Source organism: Lutjanus erythropterus, chromosome 20, assembly GCF_056507025.1.
Source record: "Lutjanus erythropterus isolate fLutEry1 chromosome 20, fLutEry1.hap2, whole genome shotgun sequence".
Lineage (NCBI taxonomy): Eukaryota > Metazoa > Chordata > Actinopteri > Lutjaniformes > Lutjanidae > Lutjanus > Lutjanus erythropterus.
In genome coordinates, this window is record NC_139336.1 from 31,398,474 (window position 1) to 31,425,265 (window position 26,792).

General features: G+C 40.5%; 3 protein-coding genes across 4 annotated transcripts; 2 read left to right on the forward strand and 1 right to left on the reverse strand.

Annotated features, from left to right (window-relative positions):
• Positions 1-1,626: 1,626 nt before the first annotated feature.
• On the reverse strand, positions 1,627-5,861 carry marchf5l (membrane-associated ring finger (C3HC4) 5, like). Its single transcript, XM_084746409.1, has 7 exons — positions 5,726-5,861; positions 4,513-4,603; positions 3,545-3,747; positions 2,951-3,081; positions 2,684-2,855; positions 2,191-2,357; positions 1,627-1,996 (listed from the first exon to the last, which is right to left on the reverse strand). Exons 2-7 carry the CDS (start codon positions 4,539-4,541, stop codon positions 1,832-1,834), a joined length of 867 nt encoding a protein of 288 aa, XP_084602535.1. The 5' UTR covers positions 4,542-4,603; positions 5,726-5,861; the 3' UTR covers positions 1,627-1,831.
• A 631-nt stretch (positions 5,862-6,492) lies between these two features.
• ccdc62 (coiled-coil domain containing 62) lies at positions 6,493-12,537 on the forward strand. Of its 2 annotated transcripts, XM_084745764.1 has the most exons (13): positions 6,495-6,940; positions 7,047-7,087; positions 7,187-7,330; positions 7,807-7,999; positions 8,269-8,435; positions 8,590-8,689; positions 8,824-8,997; positions 9,278-9,379; positions 9,828-9,916; positions 10,696-10,796; positions 11,556-11,694; positions 11,982-12,185; positions 12,325-12,537. In XM_084745764.1, the coding sequence occupies exons 1-13, from the start codon at positions 6,874-6,876 to the stop codon at positions 12,397-12,399; spliced, it is 1,596 nt and encodes a 531-aa protein (XP_084601890.1). In that variant the 5' UTR covers positions 6,495-6,873; the 3' UTR covers positions 12,400-12,537. The 2 variants fall into 2 exon arrangements, 1 of the variants encoding a protein (XP_084601890.1); XR_014772618.1 differs by lacking the exon at positions 12,325-12,537 and having other exon boundaries at positions 6,493-6,940; positions 11,560-11,694; positions 11,982-11,995.
• Positions 12,538-13,167: 630 nt separating this feature from the next.
• hip1ra (huntingtin interacting protein 1 related a) lies at positions 13,168-25,542 on the forward strand. Its single transcript, XM_084745765.1, has 33 exons — positions 13,168-13,258; positions 13,643-13,706; positions 13,865-14,007; positions 14,116-14,172; positions 14,654-14,734; positions 14,824-14,900; positions 15,016-15,077; positions 15,234-15,374; positions 15,460-15,517; positions 15,602-15,677; positions 15,767-15,898; positions 15,981-16,103; positions 16,637-16,820; positions 16,919-17,007; positions 17,127-17,243; positions 17,398-17,499; positions 17,665-17,859; positions 18,915-19,025; positions 19,129-19,323; positions 19,411-19,558; positions 19,707-19,793; positions 19,880-19,987; positions 20,087-20,223; positions 21,423-21,533; positions 21,620-21,678; positions 21,779-21,809; positions 21,904-21,966; positions 22,339-22,439; positions 22,550-22,655; positions 22,756-22,879; positions 23,813-23,874; positions 23,975-24,574; positions 25,236-25,542. Exons 1-33 carry the CDS (start codon positions 13,178-13,180, stop codon positions 25,269-25,271), a joined length of 3,861 nt encoding a protein of 1,286 aa, XP_084601891.1. The 5' UTR covers positions 13,168-13,177; the 3' UTR covers positions 25,272-25,542.
• The last annotated feature ends 1,250 nt before the right edge of the window (positions 25,543-26,792 follow it).

Genomic DNA, 26,792 nt, shown 5'->3' on the forward strand with positions numbered 1-26,792 from the left:
TAGCTCAAACAAATCGATTACTTCTATGCAGAGGTCTTGTTTAAGCTTCTGTGCATAACTCATACATGTTTAGAAAAGCTTAATAATTTATTAGTATATGTGCGATTTAAGATATAAGATATTGCTGCATTCTTTCAGACTTATTTGGATGCGGATGTCTGGAATTGGTTCAGTTATAAGACACTCAGGGAGCTGTGCTGGTAGGGTATGGATAAGTGCCTCATACAACCACACCTCAAAAAACCTCAACTACCCCTTTAAGTTAAGTTCATAGTGCAGTAGATCAACTGATTGTGTGTGCATGAAGCAGCACCGCCCTTTTATCAAACTGGGAAAAACTCTGCTGAAAGTCAGTCCCAACCAAGAACTAAAATATCTTGAAGAAGTAGTTAGTAAGAAAACTGTCAGAATAATCTTGATGAAATAATCTGGCTGTGGAGGAAGGCTATCCAGGAAAGATTACTGATGAGGGATGAGTGGGAAATATCAGTGTGTCGTAGGCCTGATGTTTGTTCTGTTCTGAGAAAGTGCTTCAAATAAGGCACATGAAAGGAAGACAATATTATCCACTGAGTTAAGGCTCAATAAGTGAGAAAGATGTGAAATAATGAACACAACATCAGTCTGTGTCTGACCGTTCGTATCAGACTCCAAAACAGCAGGTTACTCAGAGAACTCAGGTCATGCAGGTAATGAGAAAATGAATCTACCTGCACTGTAGTCACCTGTAAATCTGGGTACATGCAGCAGATCAGTAATCAGGTGGAGGTGTTTCTCCATACAGCCCAAACACGTCTTTATCCTTCTTTTCATTAACATGTCACAGTTATTTTCCCTGCCTGAAATCTTTGTCCTGCACATGATCACGCTAACTGACTGACAAGCCAACTGACTGACCCAGTTACAGTTGCTTTGCCTGTTAAGCTTTTCATTCTGGCACTACACATATTTACAGTCTACAGAGATAACGGTGGCAGATTTAACATCAAAATTGGCAGTAAGTCACTTGCCTGTTTTAGTAGGTGGGTCAGAAACATACTTGCCCAAAGTCATTTTTTACTTGCCCCTGTATTTATTAGCAATGATCAAATACCAACAAAAACTTAAGTTTCTAGGGCTGCAGCGTCTATAAAATGTGAAATAACAGTGAAAAATGTCTATCAAAGTTTCACAAAGTCCAAGGTGATGTCTTTAAATGTCCCAAAAATATTTAGTTTACTGTGATAATAAACAGAGAAAAGAGGGAAATATCCATATATGGGAGGCTGAAACAGCATTTTCTGACATTTTTGCATGAATACTTGCTTTAACCATTAATCAATTATCAAAATAGTTCCAGATTTATTTGCCTGTCATGGCATTTCATCTAATTGTTGAGCCCTGCTGAGGAATCAAAACAGAAAGTTCGCTGTACTCCGGCTACTTCAGTGCATGTAAAGACAGTGAGAAATGGGGAAACACCTGAACTGACGTCTGATTTCCCAGTTCGGGTGAAATTTTAAATTTGAAACATCTTCAATTATCTTTTTATTTGAGACAAGAATTAAAGGGGTGGAGAGGGACAGATGTGGCCACCAGTATCTACTACAGTGTTAGTCCTCAGGGTGAGAATTAGGTAATCTGACATTTAAAAGATGTGATGTTTAATGCAGGTGGATGAAGCTTCTCGGAGTTACAGTTATAGTGTTCTGGTTGCTGATAAATCCGATGCAGGCAGATCAAACAGACCATCTTACCCAAACACTCCTCATCTACACAATCACTCACCTATACCATCATCTCTGGCTCTACAGTTCTCCTTTTCTGGCCTCAATCCAAGCTAAAATAAAAACTATTCATTCCCACTGTCCTCTGTGTCCTCGTCTCCACCTTCAGTCTGTCCGTCCCCACTTCTCTCTGGATAGTTGAGTATGTGTCGGTTGGCCTGAATGATGTACTGCTGCTGTTTGAAATACACCTTCAGCACTCCCTTGATCAACACAAAGGCGATGCCGCCCTGTGGAGGAGAGAGGACAGGATTGAGTCAGCCAGCAAACATTTAAAAAACAAGTGATGACTAATGAAATGGTAATGACACCAGGTGTGTCCAGGTAGAAATGCTCTCCAGCTATCATCCATTCATCCATTGACAGGTCACGGTGGCAGCGTGTTACACATGGTTCAACTACAAATATAACTTATATTATTCACCAGTATCGTGCGCTGAAGATTAGAGGGCATCCGTCTAAACAGCAGTCGTCCCACCAGACTGGCGATGGAGGGAAAGATGAGAGCTCCACACAGAGTCCTGGACACGGAGAGGTGGTCTCCTGCACCGGGTCCGTCCACAGGGACACGGGGCAGGTAATGACTGGTACCTGAGGTCAAATGCACAGCAGGGTCATGTGATCATATCAACCATTCACGGTTTTGTTTTCAATCACGACTTTGTTCTGTGACATCACTAACGTATGGTTCAAGAGGTTTGTTTTTTTCTAAGCTCCAGTGTCTTTTGTCAGTTGTTCTCTCAACATAACCAGCTGAGGACCAGTTTATGTGTTAAGTATAAGTCACCATGGTAATCCAACCAGATTAAAAGACAGCCACCTTTGTGACATTGAAAACTCTGACTTTAGACTCAACATAATTCGCTAACACATTAATCTCACACCCCTCTGATGTGTGTATGTGTGTGTGTTTCTACCTGGCGGGAGCTTCTTCTTGTAGGAGTATCTCTGCCACAGCCTCACTATATAATCCTCCCAGCGGATCATCTTTCCCAGGACCAGCACCACAGGGATGGTGGGCAGCCCCATGAGCAGGAACAGAGGATCAGCTCGCTCCATCACGTACAGACCCTTCTTATGTCCCACAACCTGCACATGAACATATGAAGAGCTGAAGGTCCCACACTCTGTTACACTCTCTCTTTTATACTCCCTCTGTGTGTAATACAGTTATCTCTCTGTACCTGCATGACTGTCACAGCTCCATATGTGACAGCCGACCAGTAAACGGTCCCAACCACCACCCCGACTGCAGCGAAGGGACTGGCCCGTGACAGGGCTCTGTCTACCTGCTGGAGGAAATACACCAACGGGCCTGAGGAAAGGACACAACACAGAAACTTAAAGTACAAGTCTGGTCATATTCTACATTTTTCTTCATGTTCAGACTGAAACAAACAGTGAAGGCATCAACTAACAAGTACTGTGTGTGTGTGTGTGTGTGTGTGTGTGTGTGTGTGTGTGTGTGTGTGTATCACACCCTGACATATCTTCTTCCTCTGTGTCACAGAGCTCCATTGTTGTCCAAGAACTATTAATACATACAAACAAGCCAGACTGTTGCACTGGCTGACTGTTCCTGCCTGTAAACATTTTATTTTCTGCAATAACCTAAAATCCAATGAATAAATCCCACTGGCTTTTTGTTGAGGAATCCAGAGAGATGCTACTTTTTGTGTTGGACTACAGAAATATGTCATCCCTGCAGCACTCTATAGAGAGATGGACTAAGATGTTGTTGGATGTGGTCTTTTCATGGGTTGTTAAGTTTCACCCACCCATCTTGGGGAAGCTGATGTGGTATTCAGTGCCACATTGTGGACAGCTGACTGCGCCTCCGACGTTTCCCTTCTGCTTCTCGTCCAGCCACCGCTGCAGACACGCCTGGTGGATCCATTTAGTGCAGCCTTTACACCTGCAGGGGCTCACCCACTCTGCGCTGCGGTCGTCCCTCTCAGTGGCAAAACACACCCAACAGTGTCTGGACAAGACATAAGTGTTTGAACACAAGATCTCTGATTACTGAACACATAATTCGCATGATTCACATTTACTCCCTGCGGTATCTAGCCATGGATAGATACAGGTACATGGGCAAAAAAGGGAGAGACATTTGAGAATATTCTTCAATGTGCCATTTATTTATTGTTGTTTAATTTAAATGACTAGTTTAATTGATTGTTAATTCTACCATTGATCAATTAAGTAAATTTCTCACAATTTAATGAACATTCAACATCTGACATTTGTCTATTTCTTGTACATTCCTCTTTTCTTCTTTGAATTTTTAATAAAATCTTTAATGTATGACAAACAAGAAAATATTCAACTGATGTGTGTATCTCTAAACCAGTGATTCCCAATGTGTGGGCGGTGGCCCACTAATGGGCCATGAAGGCCGTACAGGTGGGCCTTGAGCAGTCATGAAAAATTAATTTATAAAATGTTTTTTAGTTTCAATTTCACATGTTTGAATGTACCACATTACAGCAAGTGTTATTCTTTATTCATCTGACCTAGTTTAACAGGTGTTCCCCCGTTCTTGGTGACCTGTCACATGAACATCAGAACATCATGTCCTATATCCCGTCATCGGTACGATTTGTGTTGATCAGATTTGTGATTAAAAGTTTGGCTGGGATGCAGAAGATTTTCAGATTTCAAATCGGGCTGTAGCATTCTTAAGTTTGGGAATGGCTGATTAAATCCAGTAATCATGGTAAAATCCTGATAGATGTGTTCTTACTTCTCAGGCTGCTCCTCAGCGAGGGCCATGGTTCTGAACAGGTTCTGCTCTCCTGGATTTTATCATGAAGCCATCAGACTGCAGCAAAGACCTGTGAAATGAGCATTTACAGACTGACTGATGCATACATTTATTTTCATCATCAATTCATCTGCTGATTATTTTCATGATTAAAACACTAATCATGATTTCTCAGAGCCTAAAGTGACATCTTGAAATTGCTTCTGAGTTTTCAAGCTAGAAACAAAAGTACTGAACTAAAAGAGGTACGGATGCAGCAATCTAATTAGAGCTGCAACAATTAATTGATTATTTATTGACTATCAAATTAAGTGCCAACTATTTTGGTAATCAATTAATTGTTTTGAGTCTTTTTTGAAGAAGAAAAAAAGTCAAAATTTGTCAAATGGCAGTAAAGTGAATCTTTGAGTTGTGGACAAAGCAAGACATTTGAGAACATCATCTTGGATTTTGGGGATCACTGATCAACATTTTTCACCATTTTCTTACATTTTATTGACTATGCAACTAATCAATTAATCAAGTAACTGATCAACAGATTAATCAATAATGAAACTAATTGTTAGTCGCAGCCCTAGAATACCCTACTATATACTATACTATACTTAATGCTATGCTTGTCTGGACAATTGGTATAGGAGACTTCCACCACTGGACATTTATAACTCGACAACAAGCTTTAGTCCCCGTAGGTTTACCCTCATCTCATGAGACACACTTGGTCCTCCTGAACGTGAAACCAAACTGGCGATACTAATTTTGTCCCCAACCAAATTCCTGCAGGTCAACAGATTGTGTCCAAATGTGACATGTGACAGTCAGAACTTAGTTACTATAAACTGAAACCGACAGGGAAAGCACACTCGCGAAATAACGTGAGCTGCGTTTCAACCTCAAAAAGAACGAAACCCATCATCTACACTCACCCAAAGTCTCTGTCTTTTAAATAAACAGATTTAAACTTCGTTTTTCTGTTAACAAGCTCACTTCAAACTTACCATGTCCACCTGCTCTGACCTCCAAGACAAAACTGAAGCTAATGCTAACAGGAGACAGCTAACAATTCACTTCAGGAGATGTCCTTACTTTAGCTAGTAAACGAAAGATAACCGTTAATCAATAACATAGCAGAGCTCGCTGTCTGTCAGTTTAAACAATTGTTGTATGACACTGATATAAAATCACCACCTACCTGAAAAATAAGAATATATCCAAAAATTAAGCGTTTTTAACCCGTTCTTCTGTGCTGTGTTTCTATTTTGTTGACTCTCCGAGCAGCTGGACAAGAGCAGACAAGCTAGCAGCTTTCTGATTGGTCGGCATCTGTGACGGTGCACGCTGCACTCTGAAAAACTCTCATGATGACACGGCTCAGTCATCAGATTAAATTATATTATAAATTATATTATATTTGCTTTTCATTTAAAATAATATATTGTGTATTTAAAACAACTCCCAACTAATTTAACGTATAAACATATTTGTCCAATATTAGTATTAAATATTAAGAATATTATTTGGAATTACAATATACCATACTGTACTCTCATCTAATAAAATATAATTTGACATTTAAATTTATATTCAACTATCCATATGGTTCGGTTTAATATGAATACAGCTAGGTTTCAATTGAGTTGTAAAAGATAGCTTGTATGACTGAGGTTATATTTACATTTTACTTTTCAAGATTCGTGACAATTAACACTAAAAAGTCGATCTACATTATTGCTCTTCGTTAACCTGACTTTTATGTTGAAAATCTCTTCCTCTCACCTCCTTCCTGTGCCGAGTGTTTCGGCTATACGGGACGTAAGAAATTAATTGGCCAATTTTTAGTGCTCCGAAATGAACTTCTTGTATCTATAGAAGTAGTTGTAGTGACACTCATTGCACTCTGATTTATATATTTTAAGTTTTGGAATTCAGTAAAAATATTTTGAAAAGAACTGCGGGGTTTCCGTTGACGTGACGTCATTGTCGGATCCCTGTTTATCCATTCAAAAGTTAAACTGTCCTAGAAGCTAACGAGCTAGCAATTAAAGTTTTCTATAGACATTTATCCAAACTTTGATGTTTTGGAGCCTGTTTTTGAATTATACTCACATTTAAGTTGTTTAGTCTCTTTTCCGGACTGCTCATTAACTTTAGTGTAAGTTTTAGAGACGGTAAAGTTAACGTTAGCCTTCCTAAAATAAGCTAGCTAACTGGAATGACCCTCAAAACATGCCCACAACAAGCTCAATACAACAACAATGAAGGTAACATAACACAGGATAGTGCTGGAGAAAAAACACGAAAGAACTGAGTGTAATATTAGTGGGTAACTGTTAAGATGTGATGGACGAAGGGAAAGGACTGTCCTCCTCAAGTGGAAGAGCCTCAGCCTGTTTCCTCTGGTCAAATGGTAAAGTCCTCATTGTCTTTACCAACAGCAATCTTATTAAAATCCTGTGTATAAGTGCATAAGAGCAATTTGTAAACATCCAACATCCACTTTGACTTTGTTTCAGACACCTCAGCTGAACTCTGGCACAGCCCTCCAGTTAAAAAGGTCAGTGGCTTTTCTATTAAATCCACCTAGAAATGCCCAAAGCAGTGCATTCATGTTGTCTGATGTCTGCATGTTGTAAATAAACATGTCACATTTCAGAAAAATGCTGATGCTTCACTGGATGCTGACCAATCTACAGTCCTAACCAGCTTCAAGATGGACAACAGAGCTAACCAGTGGGCCAAAAGTTCACCTCCCATCCTAGGAGACAACATCTGTCCCTCCAGCTCGCAGGAAACTGAGGTGAGATCACATCTGGATCACTGACCTGGCCAAGCAGACAGCATTGGGTTCATTGTTAATAATTTAGTTTGTGCATTGTTTTGGATTGTTAGTTGAAATAAACAAGCAATTTAATTATGTAAACTTTGGTCTTGGGAAATTATGATCAGCATTTTTCACAACTTTTTAAAATAATATTGGTCTGCAGCCATTTCCATTATCAATTAAACCGTTTGTATTTTTTCTGGGAGTAATCAGTCGATCCATAACATGTCAGAAAATAGAGAAAATTGTAATTTCCTGAACTTACTGTCATAAAGAACAAAGGAAACCCAACCAAAAATTTAAAACTTAACAATTAATCACTTATTCATAATTTTTGTTGATACAATTCTATGAACTATTTAGTCAGTTAACTAATAGTTTCGGCTCTATTTCTAATACTAAAAGTAGGCTTTGTTATGGTGACACGTGTCTCTCTGTATGTTTTGTAAAAGTTTCCTGTGAAAGATCTGAGCGGCTCCACCATCCAGAGGCAGAGGAGGGAGCTGCAGCTGCTGATGGCTGAGCTGAAGGACCGGGACAGAGAGCTGAACAGCATGGCTGCCTCCCATCACAAGCAGCTTCACGCCTGGGAACAAGACCGTCAGAGGGTGCTCACTTTGGAGCAGAGGTGTGCACGTTTGGATGGTGAGAACACAGAAACTTATCTAGAAACTTATTTAAACAGCTTTTTTATAGGGACAATTTCACAGAACCTGGGTTTATCTCACTAAAAACCAAACATACTCCATTTACTATTATATTCAACAAAGAAAATCAGCAAAAATTGATTATTAAAATAGCTGCCAATTCATTTTCTGTCAATGTTTGAGCTCCAGTCTGTCCATATATCAGCTACACACTGATCCTGTAGTCCAGTATTTGTTGATTTGTTGATTTTTCTGTTGTTTGTGCAGATGAGTTGCAGAAGCGTAACGAGGTGATCAGAGTCCTGACTAAACGTGTGTGGGTGGTGGAAACCAGGGAGCAGGAGGTCCAAAAGGAGCTCAGCGTTGCTCGACAGCAGCTCTGTGAGCTTGAAAAGAAACAGCAGCACATCAGCCAAAAATGTGAAGACTTTGAGGTACTTTTACTTCATATTCTCTATTAAAAAGAAGTCACCTCAGTGTGGATAGAGCTGTTTTTGTTGCTAAATCAAACTCACCTTTATCAAATTTATTGGGTTATTTTCTTGGTGATAGTTAACTTATCATTTTCTGTCTTTTTTTATTGTCCAGGAGAAGAACCAGAGTCTCAACTCTACAGTCATGGCTCTGTCCACTCAAGTCGGCTCTCTGCAGGTCAGGGAGGAAGAACTGAGTTCTATGCTAAAACTCAAGTTACACTTGTAGAGTTTTATTTCTTCGTATTTTCCAAAAATACTGATCAAGATTAGCATCAAGTTAAGTTGGATCTGTGTATATTGTTCTGATATTCTGGTAGGTGGTTGATGTGGTTGTTTTTTTCCCTTTAGGACAAAGATGTGACTGAAGCGTCTGGTCACATAGTCGAGCTCACGGGGCGTCTACAGGATCTGGAGACATCGCTGACGGAGAGTCGCTCAGGAGAGAGCAAACTCCTGAGAGACGGAGAGGAAAACAAACGCCGTTACAGAGAGGCCAAGCATGAGATCACACACCTTAAAGGTACATGAGTAAAACTTCACTTCCACACATACAGGATGCAACATGTTTTGTTTAAAAAACGACTAGACTTAAAACCAGCCATCTTAAAACTATCTCACTAAATCACCCTGCAGATTTTTTCTGCAGTGTTGGCATGGAATAAGTTGGTTTAAAAATGCAGAGTAAAAGCATCTTTGCTTGAAAAATCATCAAAACAATCGTCAATTACCAAAATAGTTGGTTATCAATTTTCTGCTTATTTACAGATTCATTAAGCATGTTTTATTGTCTGTGGTCGTAGAGGAGCTGCAGCAGCAGGTGACACAGAGCAGCACTCAGAGGGAGGAGATCATCCGTCTCAAACAGGAGCTGCAGCTGCTCCGCAGAGATCTGGCCCTGTCAGGTAACTTAAACCACTGCAAGTCTGCTGTCAGTGTTTCTGAACTATTCATTTAGTTTATTCACTACAAATTTTATTCAATTGATTATAAGTCTTATATTCTACGCAGTGTTGCTATCTTCTCTTCTCCTTTAAAAGAGATTTTTAGTCTCAGCATGTCCCTTTGCTGGTTATACACTGTATAGTAATTCAACACAACACATTTTAACGATGGCCTGTTTAACATATATCATTTAAATTAAATTAAGGCATTACCATTGGATCAGTTTATTACTTTTCAGATTAAATCATTATTTATTTGCTCTACAAAATGTCAGAAAATTCACAAATCTCTCCAGTCTTCTTTCTTGATTTGGATCTGTGCAGTAGCTGTTTTTTTTTCAGACATCTACCAGCCTGATAATAAACTCTTCCTGCTGAAATAAGTGCAGCATTTGATGCTTTTCACCAGGAGAGGGCGACAGCTGGAAAGATGAGCTTCTAGAACTGACTCGCTCCAAACAGGAACGCACCATGTCAGAGCTCCGCTGCCTTCGACAGGTACAGTATCTGGTCTATAATGCCTCACAGATGGATACAATAGAAAGTCACATCGAATAATATTTTATGATAATAATTTAATAATAATAAATGTAATAGATAAGAGCTGAGGGAAACACCTTTCCTCATTCCTCCTGCTCAGACTGTTGTCAACGTCAGAGGCGTCTTTCTGGTTTGGCAGCATACCTCAGAGTGTTCCTGCAGTTTCCTTACTTTGACTCTGGTCACTGTCACGTCCATTACTTGTTTAAACCACACAAACACTGACAAGAAAATTAAATCACAACATGGGTTTTAAAGATACTGGGAAGTAAAATGCTGTAATCCCTTGCCTGTGTTACAACTGTTGAATTATCTTGTGGTTCATCTGTTCTTTTGTTTTCTCTCATCTCAAATTATATACATAAATTTATCCAAAATCAGACGGGATTTTGGGTGTCATGTAACACTACATTTGAAAGTTAAACATATCCAAAGAATGTGGTTTAATTCTTTAACTTCTCTCTCATCTTTCTCCCGATCTAAACCATGAGGGTGAGTGAGGTTTAGTTGTAGACCAACGGTCCTCTAGAGCTCTGTATCTTTCTTTATTCAATAACCACTCTGACTTTTAGCAATCTGGCCATATCAGATAAACTGATCAATTGATGATACCCTCGTCCGCATAAAGACACTCTTTCACTGTGACTTTAAGGGTTGGATGGTTTCCATCTGACAAATTAGTAAACAAGGTAAATAAATAAATCAGGACACGTGTTCTGTTCGTGTGTGTTTTGCAGGTGTGTGAGAATCAGCGGAACGACCTGCAGCTTTTGCAGTTGAACCTGGAGAGTGCTCGTGAAACCCTGAAAGAGAAGAGCAGTCAGGGATTACCTGGCAGGTGAACAGTGTGCAAGGACAACATGGCTGGGAAAAAAGTTAATGCATGATGTACTGCATGGTTTCTTTTTTTTTTATTCATATTTTGTAGCTGTAGAGAAGCTACTGTGTTGGAGTCGGTGCACATATAGGGACAGATAAAAAACAGCCAAGATAAGAGTTTGAAATGAATGAATCCCCAGACCTTCTGATAACAGAAGAGAAATTTGGACCCGTTGAGTGCAGACTTTTCTCTGAAGCCAGCGATGTAACAAAGATTTTCTTACAAACTCCACAACAAACACTAATTTTCTCAGGCTGTATACAGACGATCAGCATCAGGAGAAAATCGCCAATCCTGTGAAATATCTCTACATCTACTTCATGGATTGGGACAAAAGTTGTTTAAACACACGCACATGCACAAGTTCCCCACAAGTTATTACTGCAGCAGGATTGAAAGCAGTATTACTGAAGACACAGCTAAGATGAAGACATCCTTTCATAACTGCTTATAACCATCAAACGGATGGTTAATCTGTCCATAAGGGTTTCCACTGACTCAACAGTTAGTACACTGAATAATTAAAGAGGCAGCTCTTTTCAAGGCAGTTCAAGGCAGCGGCTATGAAGAAATAAAACTGATCAGAAGACTCATATCAAACAGTAATGTAGTCCATACTCTTGTGTTTCCTATAATAAATTTAATACAGATCCGAATCTTGTAGGATCTCCAAGAACATAAAATATGAATGATTTGTTGTCCTTGTTTTTGTCTCAGTCAGGATGAGTTAAGATGTGGCTGTTTGGAAAACTGCTCGCCTTCATCGCTGAGAGTAAAGAACTGGAGACTTTTACATGAAAATCTACAAGGTCCAGTCAACGGTGACCTGGGAGTCTTCTCTGCACACTTGATGGATGTAAGACAGAAATGACTGAGCTGTAGAAGTGCTGGTACATTGATATTTCTTCTTGTTTTCTAGCCTTTGAATGAAAGCGACTAGCTGTTTCCCCTTGAGTCCAGTCTTTTTGCTAAGCTAAGATAACCAGCTGCAGGCTGTAGATTCATATTTAAAAAAAATCAGATATGAGATTGGAATCGATCTTCACATCTAACTCACAGCAAGAAAGCAAATACTCCCTCCAGCTCCCTGCTTCCCAAATTGTTTCAACTATTCCTCAGAGCTTCCTTCTCTTTTCTCACCAGGGTGATGATCCTCTGTCCAGCTGTTCTCTGCAGCAGCTGTTAGAGGAGTCCAGGCAGGTCATCGTGGCCAATTCAGAGCACAGCAGCTCCAGACCCCACAGCTCTGTACTCAACTGTGGCTCGACCACTGATCCCCTTTACTCTCACAAGTGCCAGACATCCCACCACCACCACCATCACCACCCAACTACCCCCACATACAAGGTAGAGAAGTATCATGATGCTGAACCTCTTCTCTGTTTCCATTTGTATTCATGGGGTGTGGTGGTATCAACGGTTGGAGTGTTTCTTCTTTTAGTTTGGGTGTGTTGAGACATAACAGCTTCATGTTTTCTTCCAACAGGCCGCTGAAACTCCACCCAGATCCTGCCCTCGACATGGTACCAGCCAGACACGTGGACGGCTCGACTTTGACTGAAGCACAGACTGTTTTCTGTTGGAAATTTCAGTATTTAAAAAAGTTTTCTAATTCAGTGTTACTACAGAGCATGAACATGTGTGCACACAACTAAAACTGTCTCTCAGGAAAATAATGAAGTGATCAAAACACAGACTGTCATGAATTTGTAAAAACAACTTTTTTATTCCCTTAATCTTATGTTTTTTGTGCATTTCTCTGTATATTTCCTACATGTACATTTTTTACACATACTGTGTATTTTTAAAAAAAAAAACCCTGTGTAAGATTTTTAAAGTCTGTACTGTTAGAAGTGGTTGAGATGTGAAACCTGTCCTACAAGGCTGTTGAGTGGTGTGTCCTCGCATTGTCTTTCCAGTTTCACTGCCTACAGATTCACCTGGTGACTCAGAGGAAATGTCGTGTTTTTAACTTCGTGCCACGACTTTTTATTTTTTAAATATATATTTTTGCGAAAACTGCATTTCAGTGGTATTTTATTACCCAAGAAGTCTGATCTGGCGAGCTTTTTCCCAGTGCGCGTCGTTACGCAGTTGGTGAGCTTTTACGCACAAGAGAAACTGCTTTGTCTACTTGTTTTGTTGTAGAGGACTGTGATGAATTGATTTGAAGAAGTGACTGAAAGGAGGAATCCTTCGTGGACATGCGCGCGGCGCGTCTGACGCACCTTATATTGTTTTAAAGACGCACGAGAGCGCAGGTGAGGAGCTGTGGAGCTCGGTGGATTTATAGATCTTTAGTTTGTGTGGAATTAAACAAAACAAAAAAAAAAAACAAGATGAGCAAAACCAAGAATAAAAGCGACAATAAGACGGAAAAACAGTTGGCTGCGGAGAAAGAACAGTTTGGAAAACAACAGGTAAGTAATTACGTTTTAATTAAGGCTTTTTGCACTGGAAAAGTTATATTTTAAATACCGGTTCCATGTATGGTTTTACAGTTTGTTAAATTCGGCTTAGTGAAGCTTTGTTGCCTGTTCAGTGGGGACATTTGATGACTTTTAATATTTTTGAAGGCACACTACCAGAATATCAAGTGTGAAGCTAAAACCAACAAAAATAAGTTTAATATTTCAGTGAAAATATTGCCAACTTTAATTTAAGTTGAAGAAGGTCGGGTAAATCCAGCTTTGTCTTTTTGTTTTTATCTAGAGGTCTCATCAGTTTCCGCGAGCAGCAGCCTGACATGTTGTTGATTTGTAGGGAACTTGAGTTGTTTTAATCTGTTGTCTCGTTTGTTTCAGCTCCACAGCATCAGCAAATGTGTCGCCACCGCCGAAACGCCACCTAAAGAGAAATATGTGCGCAGTATCCTTTTTTTTCCCTTTTTGATTAAAGAAGTTCTTTTACCAGCATCTTTCTTTACACAAGTATCTGTACTTCTGCTCAGGTAAAGAATATCTGTTTTCCACCACAGTTCACCTTGTGCATTAGTGTGTTAGAGTTTCCTTGACACAGCTGTGCAGATATCATCATGGGAACACACAAGGAGGCTGGGGCGACCACCTTCTGGTCCTACGTCCTGAACCTGCCGCTGTCCAGCAACTCCATGGTCAGCTGGAAGTTCTGCTACCTGCTGCACAAAGTGCTCCGCGACGGACACAAAAATGTAGGTTCGCACTCACAAATCCCCTCAGTTTACTTGCTTACCTCTGCTTTTTTGTTTCTGTTTCATTTTGGTGATGTGTAATCTCTCTGGTTTCTGTCTGACCTGCAGACTGTCAGAGATTCTCACAGATACTGTCGCAACGTGAAAGATATGGGCACTCTGTGGGTGAGTAGTGATGGAGGAAGAACTCAGATCTTTCACTTAAATGCACCATCTCAAGTTAAATTGCTGCATTCGTCTGCGATATCAAGGTTCCACCAACACAGACGGCTGACTCAATCATAAACAGAGGTCAGCTGTCACTCATAACGTGAAACCCCATTTTACAGCATCAAATAATAAATAAATACCAAACTGATCATAAGGATAAACAGTTGTGCACTTTTTTAATAAGCCCATGTCCCATTTGCTAACATAAAGGGGGCAGGGTTTGTGATCTGTACTGCAGCCAGCCACCAGGGGGCGATCAAGTTGTTTGCACTTCACTTTTGTTGAGCTGTCATGTCGTCCATCTTTATACATGTTAATGTTTGAGACCTGATAGAAATTTGCTCTCACTTTTTATACTTTATCTCTTTTATGTTGTGTTGTGCAAATAAACAAACAAAATTAAAACAACTTCCATCTTTTTTACCCTTTTTTTCAGGGAAACCTGCATGATCGATACGGCCACATCGTTGCCCTGTATGCCAAATACCTCTGCCACAAAATGGAATTTCATTCAAAGGTAACATAAAGATTTGTTTTACTGTTTGTATAATGATATATGTCAAACTCAGAATGAAAAGACCAAAAACAGTTCACCTTCCTCCACAGCACAAGGTGATCCCAGGAAACCTGGAGGCCAGTGATGAGACTCTGGACCGGGAAGCTGGAACCGACATGACCAAAGTGTACGTTTTCAACCCACAGCTGTCTGCCACAGGAGTACAGTGTTTATCATTAAATATGCAGTGAAATGTGTTTCATAAACATGTTTTTTTTAATTTTTTTTTAATTAATTATTAGGTTAGATATGACACAGGAACTGTTGGATTGCCTGGATGCTGGACTGAAGATGTCTGAGACAGGTGAGTCCACCGTATATATTGTAATTCAATTCTAATTTTGGGGGGGTTGTATGAGGTAGTTATCTATTATCAATGTATTTCCTACAGTAGATGGTGATCTCTGGTTTGGAGAAGCTTATTTTTTAATTTAGCTTTGATTTTTTTTCTTGTCTAAAGTTCTGGCTCAGCTGGATGCCAACGGGGCCAAATCCACGACTCCAGCTGGACAGTGCAGACTGACTCCTCTGATCCCCCTCATACTGGACTGCAGCTTTCTCTACCACTTCTCCGTCCTGTTATTGTTCAAACTTCACAGCCGTGAGTGACGTACAGATATGCTTTTTATTAAATTTAACCTTGTGTCAAACCAAGCCTCAAATCTTCCATATGCTCCGGTTTGTAGGAATCGCTCCAGATGTTCTTCTGGGACATCGAGAGCGCTTCAGAGATCTATTTACAGGGTAGGTTATCAGTATTATTCTGCAAAAGCACACTTTTATATCTCTCATATGTTCTGTCAGTGACAGCTTTGTTTTCTTCTGCAGCCTCACGCAGTTCTTCGACAGAGCCAGAGAAATGGAGTTCTTTAAAAGTGTCATCCAGATCCCAGATCTCCCAGATGTAAGCAACAGGTTTCCAGAATGTACATATGTTCGTTTTCGTGGTTTTCCATCATGCAAACATATATTTTTTTTATTACGATCCCATAGGCTCCTCCAAACTTCCTCCGCGCTGCAGCCCTGGGTGAATATAAGAAGCCGGTGGTGGTGGTGCCAAACGAGGAACATCATGACGAGCAAGAGGCGCAACCAGAGTTCAGGGAAGAACAACAGATGCCGCAGGTATGCTTACACGCACAATCAAAATATGAATAATGTTTCCCACCTCTTGGCTGACTTTTGTTTTTGCTTTTTTTCATGGCAGTACTATTTGCTCAGCCAAATGGCAGCACCTGATACTTCGTTTGAGCAGAAGGAAACAGAGAACGACAGTCTGAAGAGAGAGCTGGAGGTGCTCAAACCAGAGCTGCAGCTCATTAAGAGTGAGGTAAGCTGGGCATCCTGGTGTCAGAGTGATTTACAGCAGAGGATATAATATTCAATGCATGACAATAACAGTACAAAACAGCTGATGATCTGTGCAACAATCAACCCAAATAATGACACAATAACTGCTGGAAGTTTGTGTACAACAAGAGATTCGGATGAATTTTAAGCAGATTATTTAATATGAATATTGCATCAGATCTTTTTATGCAATTTTCTGCATGCATTATATATTTATTTATTATGTGTTTAGCAATCACACATTGCAGTATTTCCCCTATAATTGTACAGGCCTGGCCACCAGGCCAGTGGAAGCTTCCACCATCCATTCAGAGATCAATGATATGTATTTGTTCTGCATTTAATGCTCACTGTGTTCATGATGTGCTTATGTTTTGTAAGGTTACACAGCTTATTTGTCCATAATAAATGAAATCATAGTATGATTTCCTGTTTCCTGTTTCTTACTTCACATTTTCAGTATAAACTGTTCAATAAAGGCTAAACACACCCCCTTGTTCCTCCTCTCCTCAGGCTCAGAGGTGTGTAACTGAGCTAAAAACTCAGGTGAATCGTCTGGAGGCTGAGGTCGAGGAGCAGCGAACCCACAAACAGATGGCCATGGTGGAGAACGAACACCTGCGGATGGAGGTGGAGGCTCTACGCTGCGCTAATGTCGCCAGTGTCGGCGCTCAGATCGGGTTCAAGGAGGCAGACAGTGAGTACACAGATTTGTGTCCAGGTGAAACAGTCGTACAAATGTCGCTGAATGTTACTGAGATTTTGTGTCGTCTTCATCTCATCGTCTCCACGCAGCTCGAGCTCAGGCAGCAGAGCTTCGCTTCACTCAGCTCAAAGAGAGACACGCAGAGCTGATCACCAGTCACGCCGACTTAATGAAGAAGGTAAACTCACACATCATGGTTTCTTTCTCTCTTAAAGGAAAAGTTCATCATTTCTCAAAATGTCAAAATGTTTCCTACAGTGAGTTTTATAGTTATTCAACGATTCTGTGTTTTTGCAGAATGCAGACACAGTGAAGCTGCTGTCAAATACAAAACAAAGCCAAGATGATTTACTGAGAGCCAAACAGCAGCTGGAAAATGAGCTGGAAAATCTACGACAGGAGAAAAGAAACACAGTAAGATCTCATCAACTTGTGACACATAACTGCTGCAGACAACACAGCTAATAACACCTCCTGATACGATCCGTTTCAAACAGAACAACGTGTTGTGTTAATAGACAAAGACCGTGTGAATATTGACTCGTCTGTGTCTCCTCTTCCTGATCAGATGAATCAGAAGCAGCAGGAGGCTGATCACCTGAACAGAGAACTTCTGGAGCAAAGAGCAGAGCTGGCTCTCCTCCGCAGCACTCTGGAAAATAAAGAGATGGTGAGACTAAATGTGTACTTAACTTTCCACCACCGTGCAGATCACAAACCAAACAGGACCAACATATTCCTTCATTCACTTCATGTCTGCAGAATTACAGCTTGCAGCTTTATTTAGTGAATCGTCTTTTATCTACTCACACGTCTCTGTTCCTGTTTCTTTCAGGAGGGGTCTCAGGTGAGCAGCAGCCTGGCAGCTCTGCAGGCGGAGCGGGACGTGCTGCTTCGCTCCGCCAGAGAGAAAGACGCTGAGATTTCCTCGCTGAGACAGCAGACGCAGCAGCAGCAGGGCAGCCTGGACCTGGAGAGGGACAGACTCAACCGAGAGCTGGAGGCTCTGAGGGCTCAGCTGCAGCAACAGGTACACACTGATGACCGACAGTTTATGACACAGAACAGCGTTCAGTTTTTAAGCTCCACATATCAACAAACTCTCAGTAAACCTTTGGACTTTTCTGTTTAACATGGCCCTTTAAAAATGCAAAGTCTGGAGACTATTTATTCATATTTCTCAATATGCTTTAATTCAATTTTAGTTTATTTTTAGCTTTTATTTTATCCTCACTAAACAATTTTTATGTCTTTTTGAACTGTTTCTTTTATATCTTGCCCTTATACCTATTTATCTCTTATGTAAAGCTGAAAACAGGCTGTTTTTATGACAGCATGAAAAGTTTTTAGACTTTTTAGAGCTACGTTGTTCTCACAGGACAGCCACGATTCAAACATGTGACGATCTTATAGACCATGATGCATTGGTGTAGATTAAACAGGCCAACAGTATATAACGTAGTTAAAATGAGCTCAACCAAACATCTGCAGCAGTTAATGCAACACACACATTAATGCAGCTGTAATATTCATCCAAAAACATCAGACATAAGAGTAAAACACTTTACTTCTACTGGAGTATTTTCACAGTGTAGTATTAGTGCTTTTGCATTTTCATTTATTAATTTCAAACATTTAAATATGTAGAAAAAAACTGAAACAAACAATAATAATAATAATGAACAGGCTCACAAAGAGAAACATAAATTAACATTTGATGTCCAAAAAAGAGCAGGAAGACGCAGCATGCTTGTCCAGTCCTACCCGTAATCTACACTAATCCATCAATAATCAATCTATCACATAAATCCACTCTCCTCTCTATCAATCAGCCCCACAATTACACCATTTTGTTCTCAATGCCTAATCAACATTTCCCCATAGAATAAAAAATATAAATGAGATAACCGATAACAACAGTTCACCCTTAGCATGCTTTATGTTCCTTTTAATTACTTCTGTGCCTCACAAAAATAATTTCTCTGTTTTTAAACTGTCTTAAATAAAAGATATTAATACTTTTTCCACCGCTGATTGAAAGGTGCTAGACAGAATAAAATATAATATAAACTTATCTCTCTGCAGCTCACTATCAATGCAGAGCAGAAGCTGGAGATCGACAGGCTGAAACGAGAGCTGGACTCGACACGAGCAGACCTGGCTCGAGCAAACAGCGCCCTGCAGAGCAAAGAAATGGTGAGAATATTTCTACTGACTTTTCTGGCATCATTTATTAGTCCTCTTAAGAGAAAACGCATGTCAATATTTGTAAAACACTGATTGATGTTTTGGTCCTCAGAGCGGTTCCCATCTGAGCAGCTCGCTCGCGGGGCTGCAGGCGGAGAAGGAGGTGCTGCTGCGCTCGGTGAGGGAGCAGGAGGCCGAGCTGAACTCCCTCAGACAGCAGGCTCACCTCCACCAGAGCTCCCTGGAGCAGGAGAGGCAGAGGAGCAGCATGGAGCTGGGAAGCCTCCACGCTCAGTTACAGCAACAGGTGCTTCACTCCCTGTGTTCATGACTGCACGGTGAAGCTGTTACGAGTTTTTAGTGGTTAGTTACTGATGAATGTGTGTCAAATCAGGCCTGTCGGGAAGGCGAGCTGGCCCAGAAGCTGCAGGAGGAGCAGTTCTCTCTGCTGCAGTGTGCTGTGGTGGAGGCTGAGGGCATCATACTGGACGCTGTGGCCAAACTGGACGACCCCATACACGTCTGCTGCATCAGCTCACCTGGTAAAACCTCTTACCCTCAAAAAAGCCCATTAATTACACTGAATTCACTCAATACTGGGCCATTAAATAACAATAATTTGCATTATCAATCAGTGCATCAATTGTTTTTTCAATAACTGACCAAAATGTCTGTCTGTCTGCTTTTCAGATTATTTGGTGAATCGAGCTGAAATCACTCTGGGTTCTATAGACAAGATGCAGCAGAGTCACTCGGTCTACCTGGGAAACAGGAACGGTGAGTAGAACTGTTGTGTTCTAGGGTTGGATATAGAATATATAAGATGATGATTGGTGTTTTTAATGCTCCTCTAATCTTTTTAGATGCCAGTGGTTTGTTGAGAGCGGTCACACAGTTCTCCCACCTCGCTGCTGACACCATCGTCAACGGAGCGGCAACATCTCACTCTGCTCCCACCGACCAGGCTGACCGTAAGAGACACACGCTCACACTGGAACTCTTGGAGGGAGATATAAAACACATTTTACACAAACGTTGAACGCACCCTCCTGCTTGTTTGTCTCGTGCAGGTTTAACTGACAGCTGTCGGGACTGTGCCAATAACTGCCTTCAGTACTTGAGGGATCTGAAGCTTCAGGCCAGTTTACCGAGAGCAGATCCGTCTGCAGTACGCTACAACGTCCAGCGCCTCCTCGCTTTGGGACAGGTGAGACAGGTTTGATTGTAATCAGGGTAGAAGTAATTATTGCTGGTTTCCAAATCACATACCACTTCTTTCTTCTTTTAGTTTGTACAGCAGATGTCCTTAAAGAGTATGTACTGTTGCATGCAGCATGCATACAGTTGGGACACACTTTTTTATCGTAACACTGCAGCTTGAACTTTGGCCTTCGTGCTCAAACATCTGTTGCCGTCCAGAATACAGAATGAGCTGTCATCTGTCTGCACTCTCTGCAGCTTGGTCGATGTGACGTAATTTCCTCTGCGCAGAGGATTGTGGGTCAGAATCACCAGAAAAACACGCTGGCCTGCATTCTGCAAAATAAAACTGGATGCAGCAGAGCATCCTGGTATTTTTGGCAAACTACATTTGACATACTATAATAATAATAATATGTATCAGGACATACTAAATCTCTTTATGACATATACCAAGTAGTATGGCAGAGTTAAAAATCATGTCATCTTCACTGTGACATCATAATCTTATGCAAAAACACTTTTTTGATATTTATTCAGCGCCATAAGTCGAGAATGTGACCATTTTCCACAATGAAATTGTGCTGATTTTATTGATCTTTTGTGCTGCGGTTCAAGATGTGTGTGAAGGATCCATGTTTCAGAATTTTTTGCAACACCACCCATATTAGAAGCATTTTAGTCGACCACAAGCTCATTTGTTTTGCTGATATTGAGCTTCATGTGATTTAAAGCAGCCAAGCCTGAAACTTGAAGCCACTGAGACGCTGCATAGACGGACTAATAACTTAGTTGACGCGTTCACCGTGCACCGCTTCATTGCTTCACAGTTTTGAATTAGAAACAAAACAGTTTTCAAAAGCTTTCGAGTGAAACTAGTCAGAAATCACCTGACAAAAGGTTCCTGCCTCAGTAGACAAGTGACCCAAAATGTAAAGGTGACACCTAGTGGACAACTTAACATCCTACAAACACACATACACCTCCTGAAATGGCCCTTACATGATTGTTGTTGCACCATGTGAGAAAGTTTTCTGTCAGTCCTCTGTATTCTTTCACTGTACATGTCAATATAGTGTTAACTTCCATTTTACCAAAAAAAAAAATAATAATTCTGCAGGTACTTGACTCAGTGTAAGACTCCTGCCTCTCAGTGTTTGCTGCTCTTCCTCTGCTGTGTACTAAAACTCTGTGATTGATGTTTAGGATCTGCGTCCAAAAGGGCGGGATGTGCTGAAGGAGGAGCTGGGATACGTGGTGGATAAAGAGATGATCGCTACGTCAACGGCCATTGAAGAGGCTGTGCTTCGGATGGACGTAAGGACACTCACACATTGTGACGTTATGGACCACACTTTGACTCGGTGATGCTCAACATCTCTGTTGCAACCTGTGTTTTTCAGGAGATTCTGAATCAGGCAAAGCGAGACACCACTGGAGTTAAACTGGAGGTCAACCAGAGGTAAGACGAAGACTAAATCATCCTAGTTATTCATTTTTTAATCTTCTCTCGTCACTTTCTTATCTGTCATCTGTGCGATTTTTTTCTTGTTTCATCACAGCATCCTGGGATCCTGTTCAGACCTCATGAAGGTAAGAAGTTCATCTTATTTATCTGAACACATTTATGCAAACTCACGATTCATTTTCACTCAGTTTTTCTTCTGCTCCGCTCTTTTCTCTGCAGGCTGTTCACATGCTGGTAACAGCTGCCACCGACCTGCAAAAAGACATCGTGGAAGGAGGCAGGGTGAGTTTGTGTGACACCTAAAGTTCAGATTACAAGACAGAATCAGATCTTCCCTGGACTCCTATCAATCAAAATTCTACGATTTACACTTAAGAGTTAATTTAAGAGTAAAATAGTTATTCGCCAAGTAGGAAAGAAGATATATTTACATTTATTTATGAAAAATCTGTTTAAATGTTTCAAAACAACAAACTCTGAAAGTTATAAGGAGGCTGAAAAAAACAAGAAGATAATTCATCATAGCAGTAAAATATTTTGATAATGACAGTTTTTTACACTTATCAGCACAAACATTTTATTTGTATTTAATTGCAGTGTTGTTAAGTGTTGCATGTATAAATACTGACACGTCTGTATTTGTTCCTCCTGTAGGGGGCAGCGTCTGTTACAGAATTTTATGCTAAAAACTCTCGCTGGACAGAAGGACTCATCTCTGCCTCCAAAGCTGTGGGCTGGGGCGCCACACAGCTGCTGTAAGTATCAACACAAATACACATTGTACATTACAAGTTACATGATATTTAGCCTAAAATTTGAGCTATATAATGAAGTTGTTCTCGTGTCTTCACCTCTTTGCTGTCAGAGACTCAGCTGACCGGGTCGTGGGGGAAAAAGGTACTTATGAGGAGCTCATCGCCTGTTCGCATGAGATCGCAGCGAGCACCGCACAGCTGGTCGCCGCCTCGAAGGTACAAACTCAAGTCAAGCCAGTTTAAAGGCGCACATTTAGGGAGCGGTGGAAAGCAATTAAGTTAATTCATTTTATATTATGCTTTGCAATAATTTCAGGTAAAGGCTGATCGTAACAACAAGAAGCTGTACACGCTGCAGCAGGCCTCACGGCACGTAAATGACATGGCTGCTGTGGTCGTCACCTCCACCAAACACGGGCAGCGGCAGATCTCTGACCAAGGTGAGAGAAACTGTGGGAACAGTAAACTGGCTGTTTGGTTTTTTTTAGCCACTTGGGGGCAGCAGAAGCAAGCTGTGAACATGATACTGACATATTAACACATGATGTTAAATAGATGCCTTTTTATATGGATCACCAAATGCACAATGTACACAGGCGTTTCACTTGGTGATAATAGTGCAGTGAAACTAGAAAAGTTAAAAGTTAAATCCAAGAATTATATGCAATTTAAAAAAACTACACAGATTAAGAAAAATGCATACGTTTAATACAATAAAGTACAAACTGAGAATATTGTTTGTTGCATTATGCTACGTGATGAACATGCTGACAATGACTGCTAACATGCTGATGTTTAGCAGCTATAATATTTACCATGTTGTCACTGTGGACAGGGTCAGCAACAGTGTATGCCATATTTAAAATATTCGCAAGGTTCTACTTTGCCATCAAACAGCCTTTTTCAATGGGAAACCGCCATTATAAAAGCCAAATATCTCTCTCTCAAAACCAACCAAACTCCATTGGCGAAATTTGTTATTTTATCTTCTAGAACAAATGAGTTTCTGATCTACTGCTGCCTCAATCAATTAGTTTGTTTGCATTATTGTGTGACTACGTTGTGTTAAAAGGTTAGTTTGGATTCACTGAAATCACACAGTAGCACAGACAAACTAACAGATCGTGGCAGCAGGTGGATCAGCAACTCCTGTGTTCTGTGAGGTAAAATTACTGTTTTTGCCAGTGGAGTTTGGTTAAGTTACAGAGAGAAACATTTGGCTTACATATCAGTGCTTTCACATGGAAAAAAGCAAATATAAAGCAATGAAAATATTTTAATATAGCGTTGACTTAAACTGACATTGATTTTTTAAGGTGCACTGCTAAAAAGCTATTGATTAGAGCAGCTTTAACTGTGTGGTGTGTTTACAGGTGCGATGGACTTCTCTGGCATGTCTCTGATCAAGCTGAAAACTGAGGAGATGGAGGCTCAGGTGAGGCTTTCATGTCGCAATAATTATCCTCTTGTTTTGTGTATTTTTTATTTTGTTGATTAAAAGTACTTGACGCTGTTCTTCTGTCTGGATCTCTCAGGTGAAGGTTCTGCAGCTGGAGAGCCAGCTGGAGCAGGAGCGAGTCCGTCTCGGGGAGCTGAGGAAGAGGCACTACGAGCTCGGTGGCTCCGGGAGCGCAGACGCCGAGGATGGAGCCGACAGCTTCCCGCCACCACCGCCGCCTACTCTGCTCGACTCCACGCCAACACCTCCGTCCTTTTCGCAGACGCAGCCTTACCTGAACACGCAGAGCTTCGCGCAAACCAACCCCTTCGCTCCGTCTCAAACGCAGCCGCTGCCTCAGTCCCAAACCTACACACCTCCTCAATCTTACACGCCACCGCAGACCTACACACCTGCTCAAACGTACACTCCTTCTCAGACCTACACTCCTTCTCAGTCCTTCACACCCTCTCAGCCGTACGTCCCGGCTCAGCCCTACACACCAAACCCGACCCAAACTTACCTAAAACCTCAGTCGTACTCGCTGTCACAGCCCTCGTCACAAACATCCAGCCTGTCCCGGCCTCACTCGCCGTCTCTGCCTCAGACGACCTCACAGAACAACACAGAAACCGCCAAACCGGCCTCGAGGAGGCACAACATCTTCACCAAATCTGGAAACTTGATTAAAAACGCGGTAAGTGCTGAAACACATCAGCTCGAGCAAGAAATTCATCATATATGATTAAAGAAACAGTTCACCCTAAAATTAAAAATACATACATTTCCTCTGGCCTGTAGTGATTCTTATCCATCTTGAGTTTTTTGGGTGTGAGTTGCAGAGTTTTGGAGATATGAGCTGTAAAGATTTCTGCCTTCCCTCCTATATAATGGGACTGTATGGCACTCAAAGCGCTACTTTCTTTCTACTAGAGAGAAAATAGTTCCCACGTGAAATTGCTCACAACACAGTCTGAATTATCTCAATTAACCGGGCCACGATTTCTGGAAAGAGACATTGCTGTTGAGTCACATTTATTTTTCATGTGAACTACTTTCTACTACTAGAAAGAAAGTAGTTCTTCCATGAAGTAGCTCACAAGGTCTGTGGATTATCTTGAGTAACTGACCCATGATTTCTAGACAGAGACATGAAGTCGAGTCTCATTTAGTTCCATTATATTAGAGAGAAGGCAGACAACTCCATCTCCACTAAAAAACATTCTAGATGGATAAATAGCACTACTGGCCAGGGAAAAAAAACATGTTTTAATTTTGGGTGAACTGTTCCTTTAATAAGAGGACATTTTGAGAGGTAAATATATCTTATATGTCTGTCTGTTTTTCCCCAATTACAGTTCAAACGAGGTGAAACTGGAACAGGGGAACCTTGAAGCCTGACTGAAGAAGAATCTGAAATAATGAATATACTGGAAATATTAAATCTCCTTTATTATGCTTAAAAACACATATTTTAATCTTTATGTCAGGTTCTGTAAAACTGTCATCTTCACAGCACAAATGTTTGTGTTTTAAATCAGTCAAATGTGCAAATTAACGGCGATGGAACTTATTTTTGTAATCAAACTGATGGTTATGTTATGTTACTAATTGCTCTTGTACCGAGTCGATTTATTAAACATAATAAAATCATTTGTGGCAGAATACAGTGGTGTGTTTCAATTAAATGTTAGATATCTGTAATCATTATTTTACTAGTGAAAAACTAGCTATATCTTTAATTAAGTTAGGTAAGTTAAGATATATGTAAATTTATTTTGGCTGGTGAAAATGTGTTTTTAACATGTCAGAATTGTTTTACAGATGTCTTAGATTGAAATTAATAACATACAACAGTTTTCTCTGTATGATGCATCGCTGCAGACTAAACTAACCAACAGTTTATAATAATCTTAAAGGAACAGTTCACCTCAAAATCAAAAATACATATTCTTTCTCTGGCCTGTGGTGCTGTTTATCCATCTAGATAGTTTTGATGGGAGCTGCAGAGTTTTGGAGATAACAGCTGTAGAGATATCTGCCTTCTCTAAAGTATAATGGTACTAGATGACTGGTGGTGCTCCAAAAAACTAAAAAGCAACGTCTCTTTCTAGAAATTATGACCCATTTATGTCAGATAATCCACAACCCTTTTGTGAGCAGTTTCGTGCAGGAAGTGTCTTCTTACCATCAAAGACAGAAACCAGTTTCTAAATGAAACTGCTCACAACAACTTCTGTTTCTGGAAAGACACACCACGCTGTTGAGGTTTTCGGATGTTGTCAGGTGGAAGTGAGAAGGCAGGCATCTCTATGGCTAATATCTCTTCAACAATAATTCAACAGAACTTAATGTGATGCTCAAATTGTTTGGATCACTGTAACATTAAAAAAAATCATACATGCTGATAATACTAAAATATTTTTATTTAAAGATTCTGAATGTTTCTTCCAACTCTGAGTTTGGTTGAATGTTGCGTTCAAGTGTCAGTCCTGAGTCTGTTCATGCTGTCAGTTATTCTCACAGCGACCTCATCTGTCTGTTATTTCTGTCATGCGCAAAACAAACTGCAATCTCACCACCATGGAAGTAGCCACTGTAGACTCCCGGAGGGACCGGAGTGGAGCCGCGTCAAGTTGGAAAAAGACGAGAGAGAAATACACCGGAATCTGTTATTGTCACCTTCAAAATAAAAGCTCGGTTGAGCAGTTGATTGAGAGAGCAGATGTCACCAAACATGAGTGACATTAATCTGTAGACTGTCCGGCCTCCATATGATGAACTTCATAACTTATCATATGTTTTGTATATTTCAAATACTATATAAAATAGTTAAAATCAGCTCCACTTCGACCGAAAACAACATTAAAATGTTTTTCACACAACATTATGAGTACTTGTAATGTAACCTGTAA

What these genes read in the sequence shown, in the direction of transcription:
- marchf5l (XM_084746409.1), bottom strand. Translation starts at nt 4,541, where the DNA reads ATGGCCCTCGCTGAGGAGCAGCCTGAGAA. An exon ending in GCTGAGGAGCAGCCTGAGAA is followed by an intron (nt 3,748 to 4,512) that starts GTAAGAACACAT and finishes TGTCTTGTCCAG; the next exon opens with ACACTGTTGGGTGTGTTTTG. An exon ending in CATCAGCTTCCCCAAGATGG is followed by an intron (nt 3,082 to 3,544) that starts GTGGGTGAAACT and finishes TCCTTTCCTCAG; the next exon opens with GCCCGTTGGTGTATTTCCTC.
- hip1ra (XM_084745765.1), top strand. Translation starts at nt 13,178, where the DNA reads ATGAGCAAAACCAAGAATAAAAGCGACAATAAGACGGAAAAACAGTTG. An exon ending in ACGCCGACTTAATGAAGAAG is followed by an intron (nt 17,008 to 17,126) that starts GTAAACTCACAC and finishes GTGTTTTTGCAG; the next exon opens with AATGCAGACACAGTGAAGCT. An exon ending in TGGGGCGCCACACAGCTGCT is followed by an intron (nt 22,440 to 22,549) that starts GTAAGTATCAAC and finishes CTTTGCTGTCAG; the next exon opens with AGACTCAGCTGACCGGGTCG.
- ccdc62 (XM_084745764.1), top strand. Translation starts at nt 6,874, where the DNA reads ATGGACGAAGGGAAAGGACTGTCCTCCTCAAGTGGAAGAGCCTCAGCC. An exon ending in AAAAATGTGAAGACTTTGAG is followed by an intron (nt 8,436 to 8,589) that starts GTACTTTTACTT and finishes TTTATTGTCCAG; the next exon opens with GAGAAGAACCAGAGTCTCAA. An exon ending in CAACTACCCCCACATACAAG is followed by an intron (nt 12,186 to 12,324) that starts GTAGAGAAGTAT and finishes TTCTTCCAACAG; the next exon opens with GCCGCTGAAACTCCACCCAG.